The 17,434-nt window shown below is 43.7% G+C and overlaps 1 protein-coding gene across 2 annotated transcripts in view; it reads right to left on the reverse strand.

Moving 5' to 3' along the window:
- cps1 (carbamoyl-phosphate synthase 1, mitochondrial) overlaps positions 1-17,434 on the reverse strand; it is a 275,872-nt gene that overhangs the window by 222,166 nt on the left and 36,272 nt on the right. Inside the window, exons 1-9 of one of the 2 annotated variants that reach the window (XM_041201761.1) lie at positions 16,388-16,511; positions 15,916-16,025; positions 13,169-13,313; positions 8,784-8,873; positions 5,470-5,526; positions 5,284-5,376; positions 2,587-2,676; positions 1,688-1,816; positions 1,390-1,496 (exon numbers count right to left, since the gene is read on the reverse strand). In XM_041201761.1, coding sequence (XP_041057695.1) covers positions 1,390-1,496; positions 1,688-1,816; positions 2,587-2,676; positions 5,284-5,376; positions 5,470-5,526; positions 8,784-8,873; positions 13,169-13,313; positions 15,916-15,986 — 782 coding nt within the window. In that variant the 5' untranslated portion in view covers positions 15,987-16,025; positions 16,388-16,511. Of the gene's footprint in view, positions 1-1,389; positions 1,497-1,687; positions 1,817-2,586; positions 2,677-5,283; positions 5,377-5,469; positions 5,527-8,783; positions 8,874-13,168; positions 13,314-15,915; positions 16,026-16,387; positions 16,512-17,434 lie in introns of those variants that run through there. The other variant, XM_041201760.1, reaches the window with a different exon arrangement.

Here is a 17,434-nt window from a genome sequence, read left to right on the forward strand (position 1 = left end):
ACTTAAATGGAGAATGGCTGCAGAATTCTGAGCTGCAAAAGGATTTTGGTGCTCTAGCGCATGAGTCACAAAATGTTAGTATGCAGGTGCAGGTAAAATGTTAGTATGCAGGTAACTAAAAAGGCTAATGGAATGCTATCCTTTATTACGAGAGGAATTGATCATAAAAGTAAGGATGTTATGTTTCAGTTATACAGGGCACTGGTGAGACCGCACCTCGAATACTCTGTGCAGTTTTGGTCTCCTTATTTAAGGAAGGATGTAAATGCATTGGAGGTGGTTCAGAGGAGGTTTACTAGATTGATACCTGGAATGAGGGGCTTATCCTCTGAGGAAAGGTTGGACAGACTGGGCTACTTTCCACTGGAGTTTAGCAGAGTGAGGGGTGACTTGATTGAAGTATTTAAGATCCTGAACGGTTTTGACAAGGAGGGCATGGAAAGGATGTTTCCTCTTGTGGGTGATTCCAGAACTAGGGGGCACTGTTTTCAAACTAAGGGTTGCCCTTTTAGCACAGAAATGAGGTGAAATTTTTTCTCAGAGAGTTGTGCGACTTCGGAACTCGCTGCCTCAGAAGGTGGTGGAGGCGGGGTCATTGGATATTTTTAAGGCTGAGGTAGATACATTCTTGTTAGGCAAGGGAATCAAAGGTTATTGGGGATAGATGGGAATGTGGGAATCGAAACACAAACAGATCAGCCATAATCTTAATGGATGGTGGAGCAGACTCGAAGGGCCAAATGGCCGACTTCTGCTCCTATTTCATATGTTCATATGAGTTCCATCATCCACCTCGGCTTCGACAAATTTTGGGATGGTGGTAACTCAGGCAGGGAGAGATCGCTACCAGTGAGAGATAGGCCATCACCACCCACATTCCCCCAACACCCACAGGAAAATTTTAGCTGTGTTTAAAAGGGGCATGAGAACATCAAAGACCAAAGGAAGGATGGGCAGATTTTAGGGCTTGGAGTGAGCTTATCAAGGTAAAGGTCTGAAACCTAACTGCTGTTCACTGCTAGGTACCCTTTTAAAATGGGCCAGAGCAATAGGGGCAGAGAGAGAGTGTGAATGACGTGGTGTGTGATTGATGTCAGGCAGGTCAGACCGGGTAGGGTGGCAGGTTCATTCCCTGACAAACATTAGTGATGCATTTTGGTTTGAGGTAAAAATTCAGCGGTTTCCAGGGTCAGTTCCCTGATGTTAGCACATAAATCACTGATTCTATGTGTTGCCATGGCACGAATCAAACTTTGGGTTGCTCATCAAGCATCATCAGAAATGCATCACATCACACTCAACTATATACAAAAAGATCTGAAAAAGAGGCAGAAAAAGAACAGACCGCAGAAATTACATATACAGGAGGCAGCGCATGATTTCCAGTACCTGTTTCCCATTGGCAATTTGTAGCAATTGGCACCAGCAGCTAATGCAGTCAGCTGGTTCCCCATACAGATACCAAACATCGGCTCAGGACGATTGCTTTTAATTACCTAAACAGTATAAAAACCAATCATCAATTACAGGACAAGGATGGCCTAATGTGCTCCTCCAGAAATGAGGCAGTGCACACGACTGGAGCACTCGACAGTACATTACAAACAATTGACCACTTTATAAAACATTTAACTGACAGTTACATCGAAAAAAAGATATGTTTACATTGAAGGAATGAAGCCTACACCTTGTGTACGTTTGCAACCAACTGTTTTGCCAATGTGGGATCTCCTGGGCCATTGGATAGGAAGAGTCCATCATACTCCATATTAGTAAAATCATAATCCCATGGAACCAAATGTAATTCAACACCTCTCTGAAAAGAAAATAGCACCATTTATTGTCATATTCCTTGGGCCTCATTCAAAGATCATACAGTTGGTAACATATTGAAAATTGGTACAAACGTGCAGTCATACATATCTAAAAGGAAGGATTTCCTCTGGCTTCGTATCGCAACTGTTCTCCTTAAGCGCCACTTCAACTCAAAGCAGGTAAACATCATTGCTCCAAGTAACAGGGTGCTACACAGTTACCTTTTCAGGCGTGTGCAATGACAGGTGATCTCAATAGATCAGCACTTCGGCGGCTTGGTGATGAGGTTCTCCGCAGTTGAATAGCAAAACAATTCACTGGCTGGGATCACAATTCAAGAATGATGAGAGATCAAAGAGTTTGGGACTCTCCCCTAGAAACCAGATCAGTACAAGTCAACACCTGGGTGTCCCTGGAAACCAGACAAGTCCAGGATACCCATGGAGACATCCAAGGTGGCATTACATTGAAATCAGGTTGTGCTTAATATTTGCACAAACATTGTTGCATTCTTAGCAGACAATGACATATCACAAAAGTGGAATGAGTTTTCAGTCACAGTTCCTGAGGTATGGCCTGTGTACTTTACAGACAAATATTGGGACAATAATGGCCCATTCACAAAACATACCATCCTATCTACCAAAGGAAACAAAGATTATTAAATCCCACTGTAATAGAAATTGTAGATTCTAAATGCTTCCCAGTGCAATGCAGCAACAGTGTGGTCGTAATTCAAAGTGCTGTTGGCTGAGGGACAGATGGAGATACCTTCACAAGAAGTCGGATTATGTTGTGCTTTATACCACAGTCTACTGCGACGATTTTGATCGGATTCCCTTTCCCATAGACTTTAATTTCCTGTCGAAATACAATGAGTTGTGTCACATGTAACACCAATTCATTCAAACAAAATGTTCACCTGTAAAATTTCAATGTTAACAAGGTGGAACTGCATCACATGTACAAGCACTTTACATACTCCTCACTCCATTGAGCACAAATTCAACAACGTCAGATATTCTTTTCAGGTTTCTTGCCCTTATCAAGGGATTTCCCACAAGCACAATAAAACCATCATGATAATTCCAGCTCTCAATCTAGATACAAGGTGTAGTGGCGAACTTCTCAATCCTGAACCACATCAAGGAGAGCTCCCTATGCCCACCATAATGCAACTCCCAATTCCCGGCACCCACACGTCCTGCCACACTTCAGACCCCATTTCCCAAAAACCGATTTCCTTGGTGCCCCTCCCTCCCACACTGCAGCCCCCAACACCACATCACTTGGAAAACAGTGGCAGAATCGGACAGTCAGCATGAATTTATGCTTGACAAATCTACTGGAATTTTTCAAGGATGTAACTAGTAGAGTTGATGAGGGGGAGCCAGTGGATGTGGTTTATTTGGACTTTCAGAAGGCTTTCGACAAAGTCCCACATAAGAGATTAGTGTGTAAAATTAAAGCGCATGGAATTGGGGGTAGTGTATTGAGATGGATAGAAAACTGGTTGGCAGACAGGAAACAAAGGGTAGGAATAAACAGGTCTTTTTCCAAATGGCAGGCAGTGACTAGTGGGGTACCGTAGGGATCGGTGTTGGGACTGCAGCTATTCACAATATATATTAATGATTTAGATGAGGGAATTAAATGTAATATCTCCAAATTTGCAAATGACACAAAGCTGGGTAGGAGGGTGAGCTGTGAGGAGGATGCAGAGATGCTTCAGTGTAATTTGGACAAGCTGAGTGAATGGGCAAATGCATGGCAGATACAGTATAATGTGGATAAATGTGAGGTTATCCACTTTCGTAGCAAAAACAGGAAGGCAGATTATTATTTAATTGGCTATAAATTGAGAGAGGGGAATGTGCAACAAGACCTGGGTGTCCTTGTACAACAGTCGCTGAAGATAAGCAAAATATATGCAAAATACTGCGGATGTCTGTGGAAATCTGAAACAAAAACAAAAATAGCTAGAAAAACTCAGCAGGTCTGACAGCATCTGTGGAGAGGAACACAGTTAACGTTTCGTGTCTGTATGACTCTTCATCAGAACTAAAGAAATATAGAAATGTGGTGAAATATAAGCTGGTAGAGGGGGGTGGGACAGGTAGAGCTGGATAAAGGGCCGGTGGAGACAAAGAAGAGATTGCCAACGATGTCGTAGACAAAGGGACAAAGGGGTGTTGACGGTAGTGATATAATCTAAGGAATGTGCTAATGGTGACATTAAAGGTAGAAAGCAGGACAGACAAATGGCAGATGGCCCTGGTGGGGGTGGGGTGGGGGCAAGAGATTGAAATGGGCTAAAAGGTGGAGATAAAACGAAAGATTTAAAAATAGGTGGGCTTGTTTGTCCTGCTTTCTATCCTTAAATGTCACCATTAGCACATTCCTTAGATAATATCACCACCGCCAACACCCCTTTGTCCTTTTGTCTATGACATCATTGGCAATCTCTTCTTTGCCTCCACCTATCACTGGCCCCCTATCAAGCTCTACCTATCCCACCCCCCTCTATCAGCTTATATTTCACCACATTTCTATATTTCTTTAGTTCTGATGAAGAGTCAAACGGACTCGAAATGTTAACGGTGTTCCTCTCCACAGGCGCTGTCAGACCTGCTGAGTTTTTCCAGCTATTTTTGTTTTTGTTGCTGAAGATAAGCATGCAGGTGCAGCAGGCGATAAAGAAGGCAAATGGTATGTTGGCCTTCATAGCCAGAGGATTTGAGTACAGGAGGAGGAATGTCTTGCTGCAATTATACAGGGCCTTGGTGAGACCACACCTGAAATATTGTGTGTAGTTTTGGTCTCCTTATCGGAGGAAGGATGTACTTGCTATAGAGGGAGTGAAGCGAAGACTGATTCCTGGGATGGCTGGACTGACATAATGAGGAGAGATTGAGTCGGTTAGGATTATATTCGCTGGAGTTCAGGAATGAAGGGAATCTCATAGAAACCTTTAAAATTCTAACAGGACTAGACAGAGTAGATGCCAGAAGGATGCTCCCGATGGTGGGGGGAGTCCAGAACCAGGGGTCACAGTCTGAGGATATGGGATAGACAATTCAGGACTGAGATGAGAAATTTCTTCACCCAGACAGCGGTGAGCCTGTGGAATTTGCTACCACAGAAAGTAGTTGAGGCCAAAACATTGTATGTTTTCAAGAAGGAGTTAGATATAGCTCTTGGGGCGAAAGGGATCGAAGGATATGGGGAGAAAGTGGGAGCAGGCTATTGAGTTGGATGATCAGCCATGATCATAATGAATGGCGGAGCAGGCTCGAAGGGCCGAATGGCCTACTCCTGCTCCTAGTTTTTATCACAAACCCACCTGGAATCACCCCATAGCAATGAGGAGTTTAAGATTAGCAACTCTGTCAAAGTGGTTGGAAGCAAATTACAAGCTGTTCATCAGAAAAATCTTTAAAAACAAATTGAATGCGAAATAAGACTTACCTCGGTTGATATTTCTGCCATCAGATTTCGTAGGTTGGGATCTACAAATTCTACAGGATCACCTTCAAACTCAATTTTACCAAGAATTGTTCCCTGTGAAGGAAGAATTTGTTTAAATGCATGAAATGACTCGAAGGAAAATTCAGTTTGTTGTGAGAATTTCAAAATGGCCACCATACTGATTACCTTATCCCGGACAATCTTGGTGAGCATTCTGGTGTCTATCCCGTAAAGGGCTGGGATCTGCTCAACAAGTAAAAAAAAGTCCCATGAAACAACAGATTTTTAATACCACCTAGAACATACTCCATTTTAGTCCAAAATGACATTTCCTTCCCAATTCCAACCTTTCTCCATCAGTCTCAATTTGAAATGCCATTTATAATAATAATGCCAGCTGAGATCTGACCTTCTGGGCTCTCACAGCTGTAGTGTGCTGGGCAACATCTCAAAAAGTGCAACGGCGCTGTTTACATTTTTTACAATCGTGACCTTCAGGTCTCAATTTTAGGCATTAGGTTGTCAACCATTCAAAGCAGGAGGATCTGAGGCACAATGTAGATAGGCCATACAGACCAGGGAAATCTCAGGCTTTTGGTCTAGGCACAGTCAATGGTCAATGGCCATTCAGGCCAGAAAGATCTTAAGCTCACAGAGTTAGCTGATTTCAGCCAGGCAGCAGTTTAGGTACCAAAAATGGCTTTGGTGGGCATTTGGAAGGGTCTATTGTTACTGAGTGAGGGGAGGACTGAGTTCAACTGTTCTCCACAGTTGAACACACTGAGGCTCATCAAGGCAAGCACAATGACCACTTGGACAATTTACCGTACAACAACTAGCAAGACCTCAAGTAGCCCAGCATAGAGTCAATGCCTGCCGGACACAGGGGGAAAATAAAATGCTGATAATTCCTAACTTTCTCAACATCCTTTGGCAAATAAGGAGATCCCACAGGGGCAAAGAAGGGGAAAAAATGAGTTAAAAAGGAGTAATTTTGCCTCCAGATGAGGTATTCTATTCCCTCTGGAATGGACTACCTTAGTCTAGTAATGGTTTGGAACACTTCAGAAGTTCTCAAAACTCCCAGCTAGTGTTACCTTCCTCGAAGCTTACTAAAGGCCTAAGGAGATGAATCCCAGGATCTCCTCCAACACGTTGATTTGATGTTGGGAAAAAGTGGCATATCAGAAGATCTTCCAATAGCTACGCTTTTGGAAATGGTTACACCAAAGAAGAAGGTTCTTCCCACATTCCAGACACAGGTGGCTTTTCTGCCCCTCAGTGACACAGTACGCTTGTTTGCTGTCATGTTCACATGACACTCCTGTCATGATCACATGTCTTGCAGGTGACTCTCTCCATTGTGAGTCTGTCTGTCTGTCTGTACATGTAATGGTTGTACTTAAAATTGATAGGCCACCAGGACCGGATGAGATGCAAATGAGGATACTGAGGGAACTAAGGGCAGGAATTGATCATAATGTTCCAATCCTCCTTAGATACGGTGGTGGTGCCAGAGGACTGGAGAATTGCAAAGCTTCAAAGAAGCATGTGAGAATAAACCCAACAATTACAGGCCAGTCAGTTTAACTTCAATTTTGGGATATCTTTTAGGAACAATCTGGGGCAAAATTAACAGTCACTAGGGCAAGGGTGGACTAATTAAGGAAAGCCAGTCCATATTTGTTCAAGGCAAACTTGATCGAGTATTTGATGAAGTAACAGAGAGTTGATGAGTGTTTCATGTGATGTGTATGGACTTCCAAAGGTCTTTAGATAAAATGCCACACAATAGATTTGTTAGCAAAGTTGAGGACTATGGAATCATAGGAACAATGGCAACACGGATACAAAATCAGTTGAGTGACAGGAAACAGTAGTGATAAACAATTGTTTTTTGTGCTGGGTGAAGGTTGTTCACCAGGGATCAGCACACGGACCAGTACTTTTCTTGACCTATATTAATGACATAGATTTGGGTGTACAGGGCACAATTTCAAAATTTACAAATGACACGAAACTTGGAAATATTGTAAACTGCAAGGAGGATGGTAAAAACTTCAAGAGGACATAGACAGACTAGTGGGATGGCGGCGGGGGGGGAAACACATGGCAGATGAAATTTAATATGTGAGTGATTCATTTTGGTAGCATGAATGGGAGGCAACATAAAATAAAGGGTACAACTCTAAAGGGGATGCATGAACAGAGAGATCTCGTGTACGTGTGCACAAATTGCTGAAAGTGACAGGGAAAATTGGTTAAAATGGATCCTTTATAAATCGAAGCATACAGTACAAAAGCCAGGAAATTATGATAAATGTGTATAAAACACTGGTCTGGCCTCAACTGGAGTATTGTGCCCAATTCTAGACACCACACTTTAGGGAGGACGTGAAGGCTTTGGACAGGGGCGCAGAAAGGATTTACAAGATTGGTTCTGGGATGAGGGACTCCAGGTAGGTGGATAAATTGGAGATAAGTTGGGCTGTTTTCCTGGGAGAAGAAAAGGTTCAGAGGAAATTTTATAGCAGTATTCAAAATCATGACACAGTAAATAGAGACAAACTTCCCTTTGGCGAAAGAGTTGAGAACTGGAGGACAGATTTAAGATGATTAGCAAAAGAACCAAAGATGGCACAAGAAAACTTACTTATATGTAGCAAGTGGTTAGGATCCAGAATGCACTGCCTGAGAATGTGGTGGAGCTAAATTTAACTGTGGCTTTCAAAAAGAAATTGGACAAGCACCTAAAGATATATTCAGGTTTATTGGGAAAGGGTGGGAGGAGTGAGAATAGCCAAGTTGCTCTTGCAGAGAGCTGGCATGGACTTGACAGCCCGAATGGCCATTTCTGTGCTGTAACCATTCTATGATTTAATGATTATGGGTTGGGGTGCAGACTCATGGATATCAGCACTATGTAGTTTTAACATGGTTTAATTAGCTAATAAAGAAGTGATACTTTAACACATGGCTACCACTCCACACGAGACGTATCAGCAAACTCTCTGCTCCAACAACCCACTCCTAAAAACAAATTCTCTTTTGCAAAGTTTATAAGTCCAGTTACTAACTCAGCAACCAGATGTGTTTCAGAAACACAGAGGAAATTTTGACAGAGTTAAAGCCATACTGTACCACTTCTAAAGAGCATTTGGACTTTTGACAACAGTTTCTTCAAGATCCTCAGACAGCTTAGGGATAAATGCTGTGTGTAAATGAAGAATAAAGATCCCATGCCCCAAGTCTAATCAGTGCTCTACTCTGGCCAGCTGATCTTAGTTGGGCAGCGACAACGCTGCTACAATTAGTCTCAGTGGGTTATACTTTTACTGAGCACTCACACATCTGGCAGGGGCAGAAATAAGGCCAGAAGTGAAACCTTCAACCAAAATTGAGGGCCCTCACTCCAATATTCGCAAATGGAGAAAGGTCATGGACAAGGCACCTTAAATCCGTACTCAATAAAAAGGTGGGGGAAGAGAATAGCAAGGTACCTTTTCTTCATGTAACCACTCGCCGAGTGATTTAACAGAGTTCCAATGACTATAGTCATGGCTGTAATCCTGCACTAGTAATCCAGAAACCTGGAAATAACAGAAGAGATTATTCCAAACATTTAATACTCGTGTGTCTGTTGCATCCTATAGTGAATTCTTGAGCCTATCACTGTTAACACTTTCCACTTCAAGTACCCAGCATAAGCAATCACCATACCCACCACCCACACCCCACCCCACCCCACCCCCCACTCATTATTGCCTTCAAATACTCCCAGGGTTTGGGTACTTTGTTGGTACAAAACTTTTCATTCCTCCATTCAGTAACTGTCTCTGTGCTTATGGGAGATACATTTTCTGCTTCTCTCGGTAACCAGAAGCATGAGGTGATGGCATCTAAACAAGCTGTTCACCGTTCCCTGCAATGGCAAGCACCAGAGACATAGCTACCTGACTAAGCAAGAGACAATTAATGAGTTTCAGAAGTGAACCGTTGGCAAAGAACGAGTGAGAATGAGCTAAGACCAATTGAATTGCAGGACATACACATGAGGCAGCTAGAATCCCTGCAGCTGCTCAGCCCAGGGATACAGATCCCACAGGGTCTGCCTACCATGCACTTTAGCTCAGCTTCAACATTTCAGAGTAATTCGAGAGCATACAAACCCTGGGGATGTCTACAGGAACTCATGTGATGACCATCTGAATGAGCTGAAGGTCACCACGCAAATTGGCTACTGCAGTCCAGTTCCCACAAGCATTCTATGACTAGGATTCCACAGACCTTGAATCCAATTTACACATGTTTGAGCCACCACATTACTGTTAACCAGTCTTTTCTCACACAGATCACTAGTTGTGCTATAGAAAAATGGCACCATCTCTCCAGTTGACTATACATCTATATACCCCAGCTATCTAATTCAAATAATCACAGGCACCCCAGCTGGTACAATGAGATTTAGAAGATTATGTTTTGGGACTGTCTTTAATTTAGAGTAAAATGAAGGGGGTTATGTGACCCATTCTGAAGTCTTCCTGACAACAAGCCTGGTAATTTGGTTGTTAGAGATTAAATTGGCCCAGATTTTTTCACTGAGAGGAAGGTGCAAGATATTTACGCTTGGAGACAATGACAGCAGCCTCTGTGCCAACAGTGGATAGACTCTGAATCTCTAAAGTCCCCGAAAAGTGTTCAGAATGTTGGATTGTAAACAGCTGCGTTTTAAAATGTCCATTTACTTCCAAGATTATAAACTAGTTGGCATCTTAAGGATAGCTAAATCAGCATTTTTACCAGGACACGAGGCCCATGAGATTCATGCTGCCACAAGGAGGAGAAAGGTGCCAAGGAGGTCGTTGTGATATTGGGTTACCAGCTTTCCTAAAATACCAGGCAAGTTAATCTGTCGGTCTGAGAAAGAAAAAGAGAGCAGCTAAAGGCCAAAAGTCTCTATGGTTGACCATGTTAAAATGCAGGTGGGAGCTCACATTTGGATTGGACAGAACAAATTTTTGGGGAGTTACAATGAGTTACAAGTCGCCTAGCTCTAGCTATAGAGAGAAGTCTCCAGGAAAACTCGCACTGTGGAAGACAATCCTAGAGTTAAAAGTTTCCAGCTGGGAAAGGAAAAGATCGGAAGTAAACTCTCTGGAGCTAGGAATCATTTTGGACTGAATCTGGGAGAATTGAATGTCTACTTAAAGGACCGTGTAACCTGAAACCTGATATTGGGTTTTTCAGTTGTGTTAAAAAGCTCTGTTCTGTAGATCAAGTTATAAGTTCCTACAAAAACATGTTTAGTCAATAGTACATAGTCTGCTTGTTACTGTAAATATCTTAAAATCTGATATGTTATTGTGTTATGCTTTCAGCTATTAACTGGAAGCTCATATTTCTTTTTAAGTTATTGTGCTCTGTGGGGATCATAACAAAATACCTAGTAACCCAGTGAATAAGCCCTAGAAGAGAGCCATTGACAGTCATCTATCCATCCTATGTCCGCCTTCAATTAGGGAACACTTAAAACAGACAAATGGGTAGGCAGAAGTATTCAATGAAACATATTTGCCAGTAACCTCCGGTGGAGTGTAAATTGAGTCAGACTGCCAATCCGTTCGTAGTTACCATGAAATACAGCCGACCCTTTCTCATCTGACCTTCCGATTCAGGCCAGGCGCAGCAGGCTCCCAAGGCTGGGAGTCAGGTTGAGTCAAGCCTATGGGGTGGGGGATGTCAGCAGTCAGGCCTGAGGGCGGGGGCAGCATAGGGTAGTTGGGGGGTGGAGGGGGAGGTATTTGCCACCCCCCCCCCCCCCCACAATGCACTGCCCTGGAGCTCAGCATGAACAGCTCATCAAAAAGTCCTGCACTGTGTGCATTAAAAGTTGGTTTAGCTGCTGCTGGAATCTTTCTTGAGGATTCTATGGTACAATTTTACGGTGACTTGTGGATCAAGGTCTTAAGGTACTTATGCAGATGGAGCTGATCAATGCAATGGTAAGTTTGGGCTTTTGTCTCTCTCTGATTGCTGCTGCTTTTTCTCATTTGCCTAGTCTAACTCTTGTTCAGGACACAATCATGTCATGTGTGTTCTGCTCGAACGCATGTCCTTTGGCTCATTTATCTGCTGATGCTGCAGCCTGAGCCACTTGCATGGCAGCTTTTTTGTCAGTGGCGGTTTGCCACTGCCTTCCACTCTCAGGGACAGGGCAAGGATGCAGGTCCCAAGTCTATCTCAGCTGGAAGTAGAATCAAACCAATACTGTTGGTGTTATTCTGAACCACAGTCTAGGATATCTTGACAGGGGCTGTACTGTAGCATATCTGCATCACATAAGTGCACACTTAAGGTTGGAAATGTGACAGAACACAACTGCTTGAAAAGTGCCTGCCACAAAGGCTAATATAGCTGCAATCGTTACAAAGCCTGAGAGCGTTTCCTGGTCCTTAGAGTGGCTAGTGGTTCTGGCTGTACTTCCCAAGTCAGGTTACAGATGGTAGTAGCCATTATTATGACTTCTTATCTCTTGGCTTATCCAAACATACTTGAAATATGTCTCGAACACATGGCTGTAAGCACAAGGATTATTGATGTGTGTGTTATGGACAACAAGGATCCAGGTTTAAACTAAGCCATTTCCAACTCCATCGTTCTCAAAGCCAAACACTGACTCTTCCATCTCTAACTCTTACATCATGCACTGAACAGAGTTTCTCTAAGTCTTTCTCTAATCTCTCTGTCATTTTGGACAGAATCTTCCAGTGTTACCAGCAATAGGAATCATGGTGGCCTGGGGAACTTAATTTAGCGTGAAGCCAAAAATCAGTTTCCCAAACAAAAACAGAAAATGCTGGAAAAACTCAGTAGGTCTAATAGCATCTGTTTCATCACATTTTTAACTTCTCTTTAGCTCTGAAGAAGAGGCATACGGACTTGAAACGTTAACTTTGTTTTTTTTTCTCTCCACAAATGCTGTTAGACCTGAAGAGTTTTTCCAGCATTTTCTGTTTTTGTTTCAGAGATCCAGCATCCGCAGTACTTTGATTTTATCAGTTTCCCAACATTGAGATGAACTGTAGGAATTCTGTTCTTGGGACTTCAAAGATGGGTCAAGCTTCACGATGAACAATATCAGAAGTCCTTTTGCAATCATTAGCGTATCATGCATGCTCATTAAAAGGTCACCTCACCAGAATCAAGTTCCCCCTCCAAATTAATTTCCCCACCAGCGAAAAATTAAAACGTTCACTTTTATGACTACACATAAGTGGTGTGCACCTGGCAAGCTTAACTCCTTCCATGACTTGAGGTAAGCAGAGGCTGCTTTCACCTTCTTGGGGGCCGCTCACAACTTGATTCATATCGGCTGCCAGTATCACAAACTGCACCAAGGCTGGATGTGGGAGGAAGGTGAAGAGGGAAAGGGAGGGAGGCTGCCTGGGTGCCCTATAAATAGGGCACCCAGACCTTCAACCCTATGAGGTAACGGCAGGAAGGGAAGCTTCCTTCCCACTCCTGCCACAACATTGGCCATGCTCTGCATGGATGCATAAGTAATGAGCTGACCAAGACCGTGAGTGGCCAAACATCCCACCCCTCCAGTGGAAAACACTGTGACTTCTGCTCCCAACACCAAACTTAGACTTTAGAATGGAAGGTTCTGCCCACTGAATCCAGTAACTGTGTTTCTCTAACTCCACCACACCCAAACTTTGGTTATAATTTCACTCATTGTTTTATGTAACAGGTTTTCCCCTTAACAGCAAATAAATGAATTTGATCATACATTTCAATACCTTAGTGCAAATAATGCTCATATCAGCAGATCAATAAACTTGGCCACTTACCAAGTACCAATCCCTGTGCTAACAGATATTACCTGGATAAATTCAGACTCAACATATTTCATTAACCCCAATTCATCCAATTTCTTTGTATCTGGCACCCCATAGTTTCCTGCCATGGGGGATGTGAGAGCCAGGATTTGTCCTCTATAGCTTGGGTCTGTCAACGTCTCAGGATAGCTAAAAAATAAAAATTTAAAACACAACAGTTCAAAAATAGCAACAGAAGAAAACTTTGCAAGTACCTTCGCATTGTAAGGATTACAAAGTGCAATGTTTAATGTCGTTAAGTGCTATTTGTTTGGCCCACACAGAGAAATGAGTTTAAAGGTCATTTATCTGTTTGTGAGTGATGGAAGCATCAGGATACCAAAAACTGGTGCACCTTATAATAAAGACACGACCAAACTCAGCCTTGGGTATAGCACAGATAGGGTGAACAGAAAGTCATCAGAAACACTGCTGGCATACCACATGGTACTCACCAATGTTTTGCAAAGATCGTAACATGAATCATTGGCTTGCACTCTGAGCAATGTGCCAACCTGCTCTACAATGCAGTGACAGGGCATGTGTCTGCATCCACCTTGGCAGCTTCCGATCTCAACTGCACTGCCGTAGGGAGTTGTCAAGTAGCTTGATGTGCAAACTGAGAGCTTTATTTCACAACAACTTTCCTTTATTGGCTGGAGAGAAGGACAATCACTGGATTCCAGCTACAGCAATCGCTTACAGCCAGAGAGACACAATTGGAGACACTTGGCACAACCAGAACTCTGACAGGGGCTAAGTCAGTGAGGATCAGAGGGGAAACTCTCCACTGTTTGGAGTCATACCGAGCATAAAGGAAGATGGTTGTGTTTGTTGGAGACCAATCATTTCAGTCCCAGGACATCACTGTGGGAGTTCCACAGCATAGTGTCCTAGGCCCAATCACCTTCAGCTGCTTCATTAATGACCTTCCCTCCAACATAAGGTTAGAAGTGGAAACATCCACTGATGACTGAACAATGTTCACTACCATTCACAACTCCTCAGACACTGAAACAGTTCATGCCCGCAAACAGCAAGACCTAGACACCATTCAGGCCTGGGCTCATAGGTAGGAAGTAATATTTGTGCCACACAAGCGCCAGGCAATGACCATCTCCAATAAGAGAGAAACTAACCATCAACCCCTGACATTCAATGTCATTACCACTGCTGAATCCCCTGCTATCAACATCCTGGGAGTTACCAATGACCAAAAACTGAACTGGATTAGCCATATAAATACTGTGGCTACAAGAGCAGGTCAGAAGCCAGGAATCCTGCAGCAAGTAACTCATATCCTGACTCCCCAAAGCCTGTCCACCATCTCCAAGGCACAAGTCAGGGGTGTGATGGAATATTCTCCATTTGCCTGGATGAGTGCAGCTCCAACAACACTCAAGAAATTCTACACCATCCAGGACAAAGCAGCCCACTTCTTCAGCACCCCATCCACCACCAGAGCTGAGTGGTCACAGTGTGTACCATATAAAAAGTACACTACAGCGACTCACCAAAGCTCCCTCAACAGCACTTTCCAAACCTGCAACTTCAATGACCCTGAAGAACAAGGGCAGCAGATAGATGGGAACACCACCACCTACAAGCTCCCCTCCAAGTCACTTACCACCCTGACTTGGGAATATATTCACGTTCCTTCACTATCACCAGGTCAAAATCCTGGAACTCCCTCCCTTTGGGTGTACCTACACCACATGGACTGCAGCGGTTCAAGGCGGCAGCTCACCACCACTTTCTCAAGGGTAATTAGGGATGAGCAATAAATGCTGATCTTGCCTTCAATGCTCACAGTCCATGAACACAAGAAAGATTCTCTTTTATAGAATAAGACTAGCGGGGTTCCCAGTGCAAAGCAGCACTTTTGAGTGAAACTGAAATAACTTACATTTCAAGTGCATCCAGGTACAGCACGAGCGAGGTACTGCATAACTCCATCAACATACACGAACCACAACTTAGAAGAGCACCCAATTGTTGAAATGAGACATTTTAATACTTCCCATGCCATCCCTTGTGGTCTCCAAAAGAAATGATCAACTTGGTGCCAAACTGGAGGCAGCATCAACCTCATCTCCACAGAACCTAATTGACACTGTCCAAAGTTTTCATGTAGAACTTTAGTACCAACAGACAAAGGCAGACATTCATGCCATCTGGATCTAATGGGAGGTGATTCCACCACCATCTGCATGGTAGAATACTCACTGAAAACTGCATGGCCACCTTGGTATTAAATATGTCACAACTTCTTTCTGAAGATGGTGAGGTCTAGCTTAAAGTTGTGTCAGGTTTGGGGTTTGGTTACATCAGAGGTGAATCACTTTTAAGGATATACATTCACCTGTCTGGCTAAGGGAGCTGGCTTCAGCAAATAAACACAGAACATACTGGACAGATATTGGTCTCCCACCATCCAAAGTCCCAAGTGAAAGAGTGATTTTCAATCTTTTCAATCATCCCAAGATCCAATTACACCATGCTACAGGAGAGCCATAAGGCAATTCCCATGCAACCTGCTCCAGATGCTGGCTTGGCAATTGAGGAAAAATACCATGTGCCTTGGGCAAGGAAAATGAAATACAAAACCCAAACCGCATTCACACTTCTATTACGTCAAAAACTAAATGAGAAGTGACAAGTCCAGAATCAGAGAAAGATCATCTAGAATGGGATCTGGGGAAAAAAGACAACACATATCCAACCAGCCTAGTGCGGATCACACTGCACTCACCCAACCAATCCTGTGTTGAAAACGACTTCTCCTGCAGTTGAGTGAGGATACCCAAATGACACTCCTTTCATTGTTGTTCCATCGTCAAGAATCACATGTGCTGTCTGTGCCTAAAAGAAGTCAAGCATTTCAGTTAGTTTGTGCACAATGTATAGATCAGGATGCCATTACTATAAATGTGTAGGGATATCACCCGATGTAGTGCCAAGTCACACCAAGTCACACACACAAGATTGTGGCAGGTTTGTTTCCTGGCCTGTACAAAGTTAGCCCATTGCAAATGGACCCCTGCGCACATTAATTGCAGTACAGTGAACTTGCTGGACAGTGCTATTATGTAGACATCAGGGGAAAAGATGTAGCTAGAAATTGTCAACAGGGCACATTGACCTTCCCCGCAACAACCCCCAACAATGAGAATAAGATTAGATTTAGCTGTGACACCCACTAACTAAATACCTGCCAAACTGACCTTCAAATCTCAGTCAAGTTACATGGCCTTCGTCGATAGCCAGTCAGAGCAGCAGTGAGAGCAGAGAGGAGTGAATCTGGGGTGAACGGCACCAGCGGAACTTCTCAGTAAAAGCCTGAGGGTCGAGGCCCAGATGGAGCCAGTCGGAGCAGCAACTAAACCCAACAGGAACCCCAACAGGAACCCTGCCAGAATTCAAAAGGCCTGATGAAAGTGATGTCAGCGCAAAGCAGAGTGCTGATTGGCAGGCGGTGGGTAAGTTGTTTTTCTCCAGTTTAAAGCTGCATTAAAGAAAGATAAGAGTTTTGGCTTTTTTATAAAGAAAGCAGGAATCTTAAATAATTTTCTGCTTGGCTTAAATTTAGGGTAAGAGTATTTTAACTAAAGATATGGCAGGGGAGCTCAGTCCCGTGTGTTGCACAGCCTGCAATATGTGGGAAGTCTTAGATGCTCCTGGCAGTCTGGATGACCACATCTGCAGGAAGTGCCACTGGTTTGACCATCTTGAGCGCCGGGTTTCGGAGGTTGAGCATCGGCTGGAGGCACAGCAGTGCAACCCCAAGGCTAAGACTCGCATGGATAGCACATTTTTAGATGTGGTCACCTCGCAGCTTAAGGAAGTTCAGTAAAAGAAGGAATGGGTGACCAGTCAGAAGAAGGGAGGCAGGGAGGTAAGTCAGGAAAGCCCCAGAGTACATCTCACTCAAGAACAGTGTTTCTGTGTTGGAAAATGGTGAGAGTGACAGTTCATCTGGGGAGTGCAACCAGAGCCCAGCTGCAAAAGGAGCGAGGAGAAAGAGAGGAAGAGCAATAGTGGTAGGAGAATCAACAGCGAGGGGTACAGGCAGGCGTTTCTACAGCCGTAGACATGACTCCAGGATGGTGTGTTGCCTCCCTGGTGCCAGGGTCAAGGATATCACTGCTGGCTGCAGGGCATTCTGAAGGGGGAGGGGGAACAGTCAGAGATCGTAGTCCACATTAGTACCACCAACATAGGTGGAAAGAGGGAGGAGGTCCTGCAAGAAGAATTTAGGGTGCTGGGTGACA

Source organism: Carcharodon carcharias, chromosome 12, assembly GCF_017639515.1.
Source record: "Carcharodon carcharias isolate sCarCar2 chromosome 12, sCarCar2.pri, whole genome shotgun sequence".
Lineage (NCBI taxonomy): Eukaryota > Metazoa > Chordata > Chondrichthyes > Lamniformes > Lamnidae > Carcharodon > Carcharodon carcharias.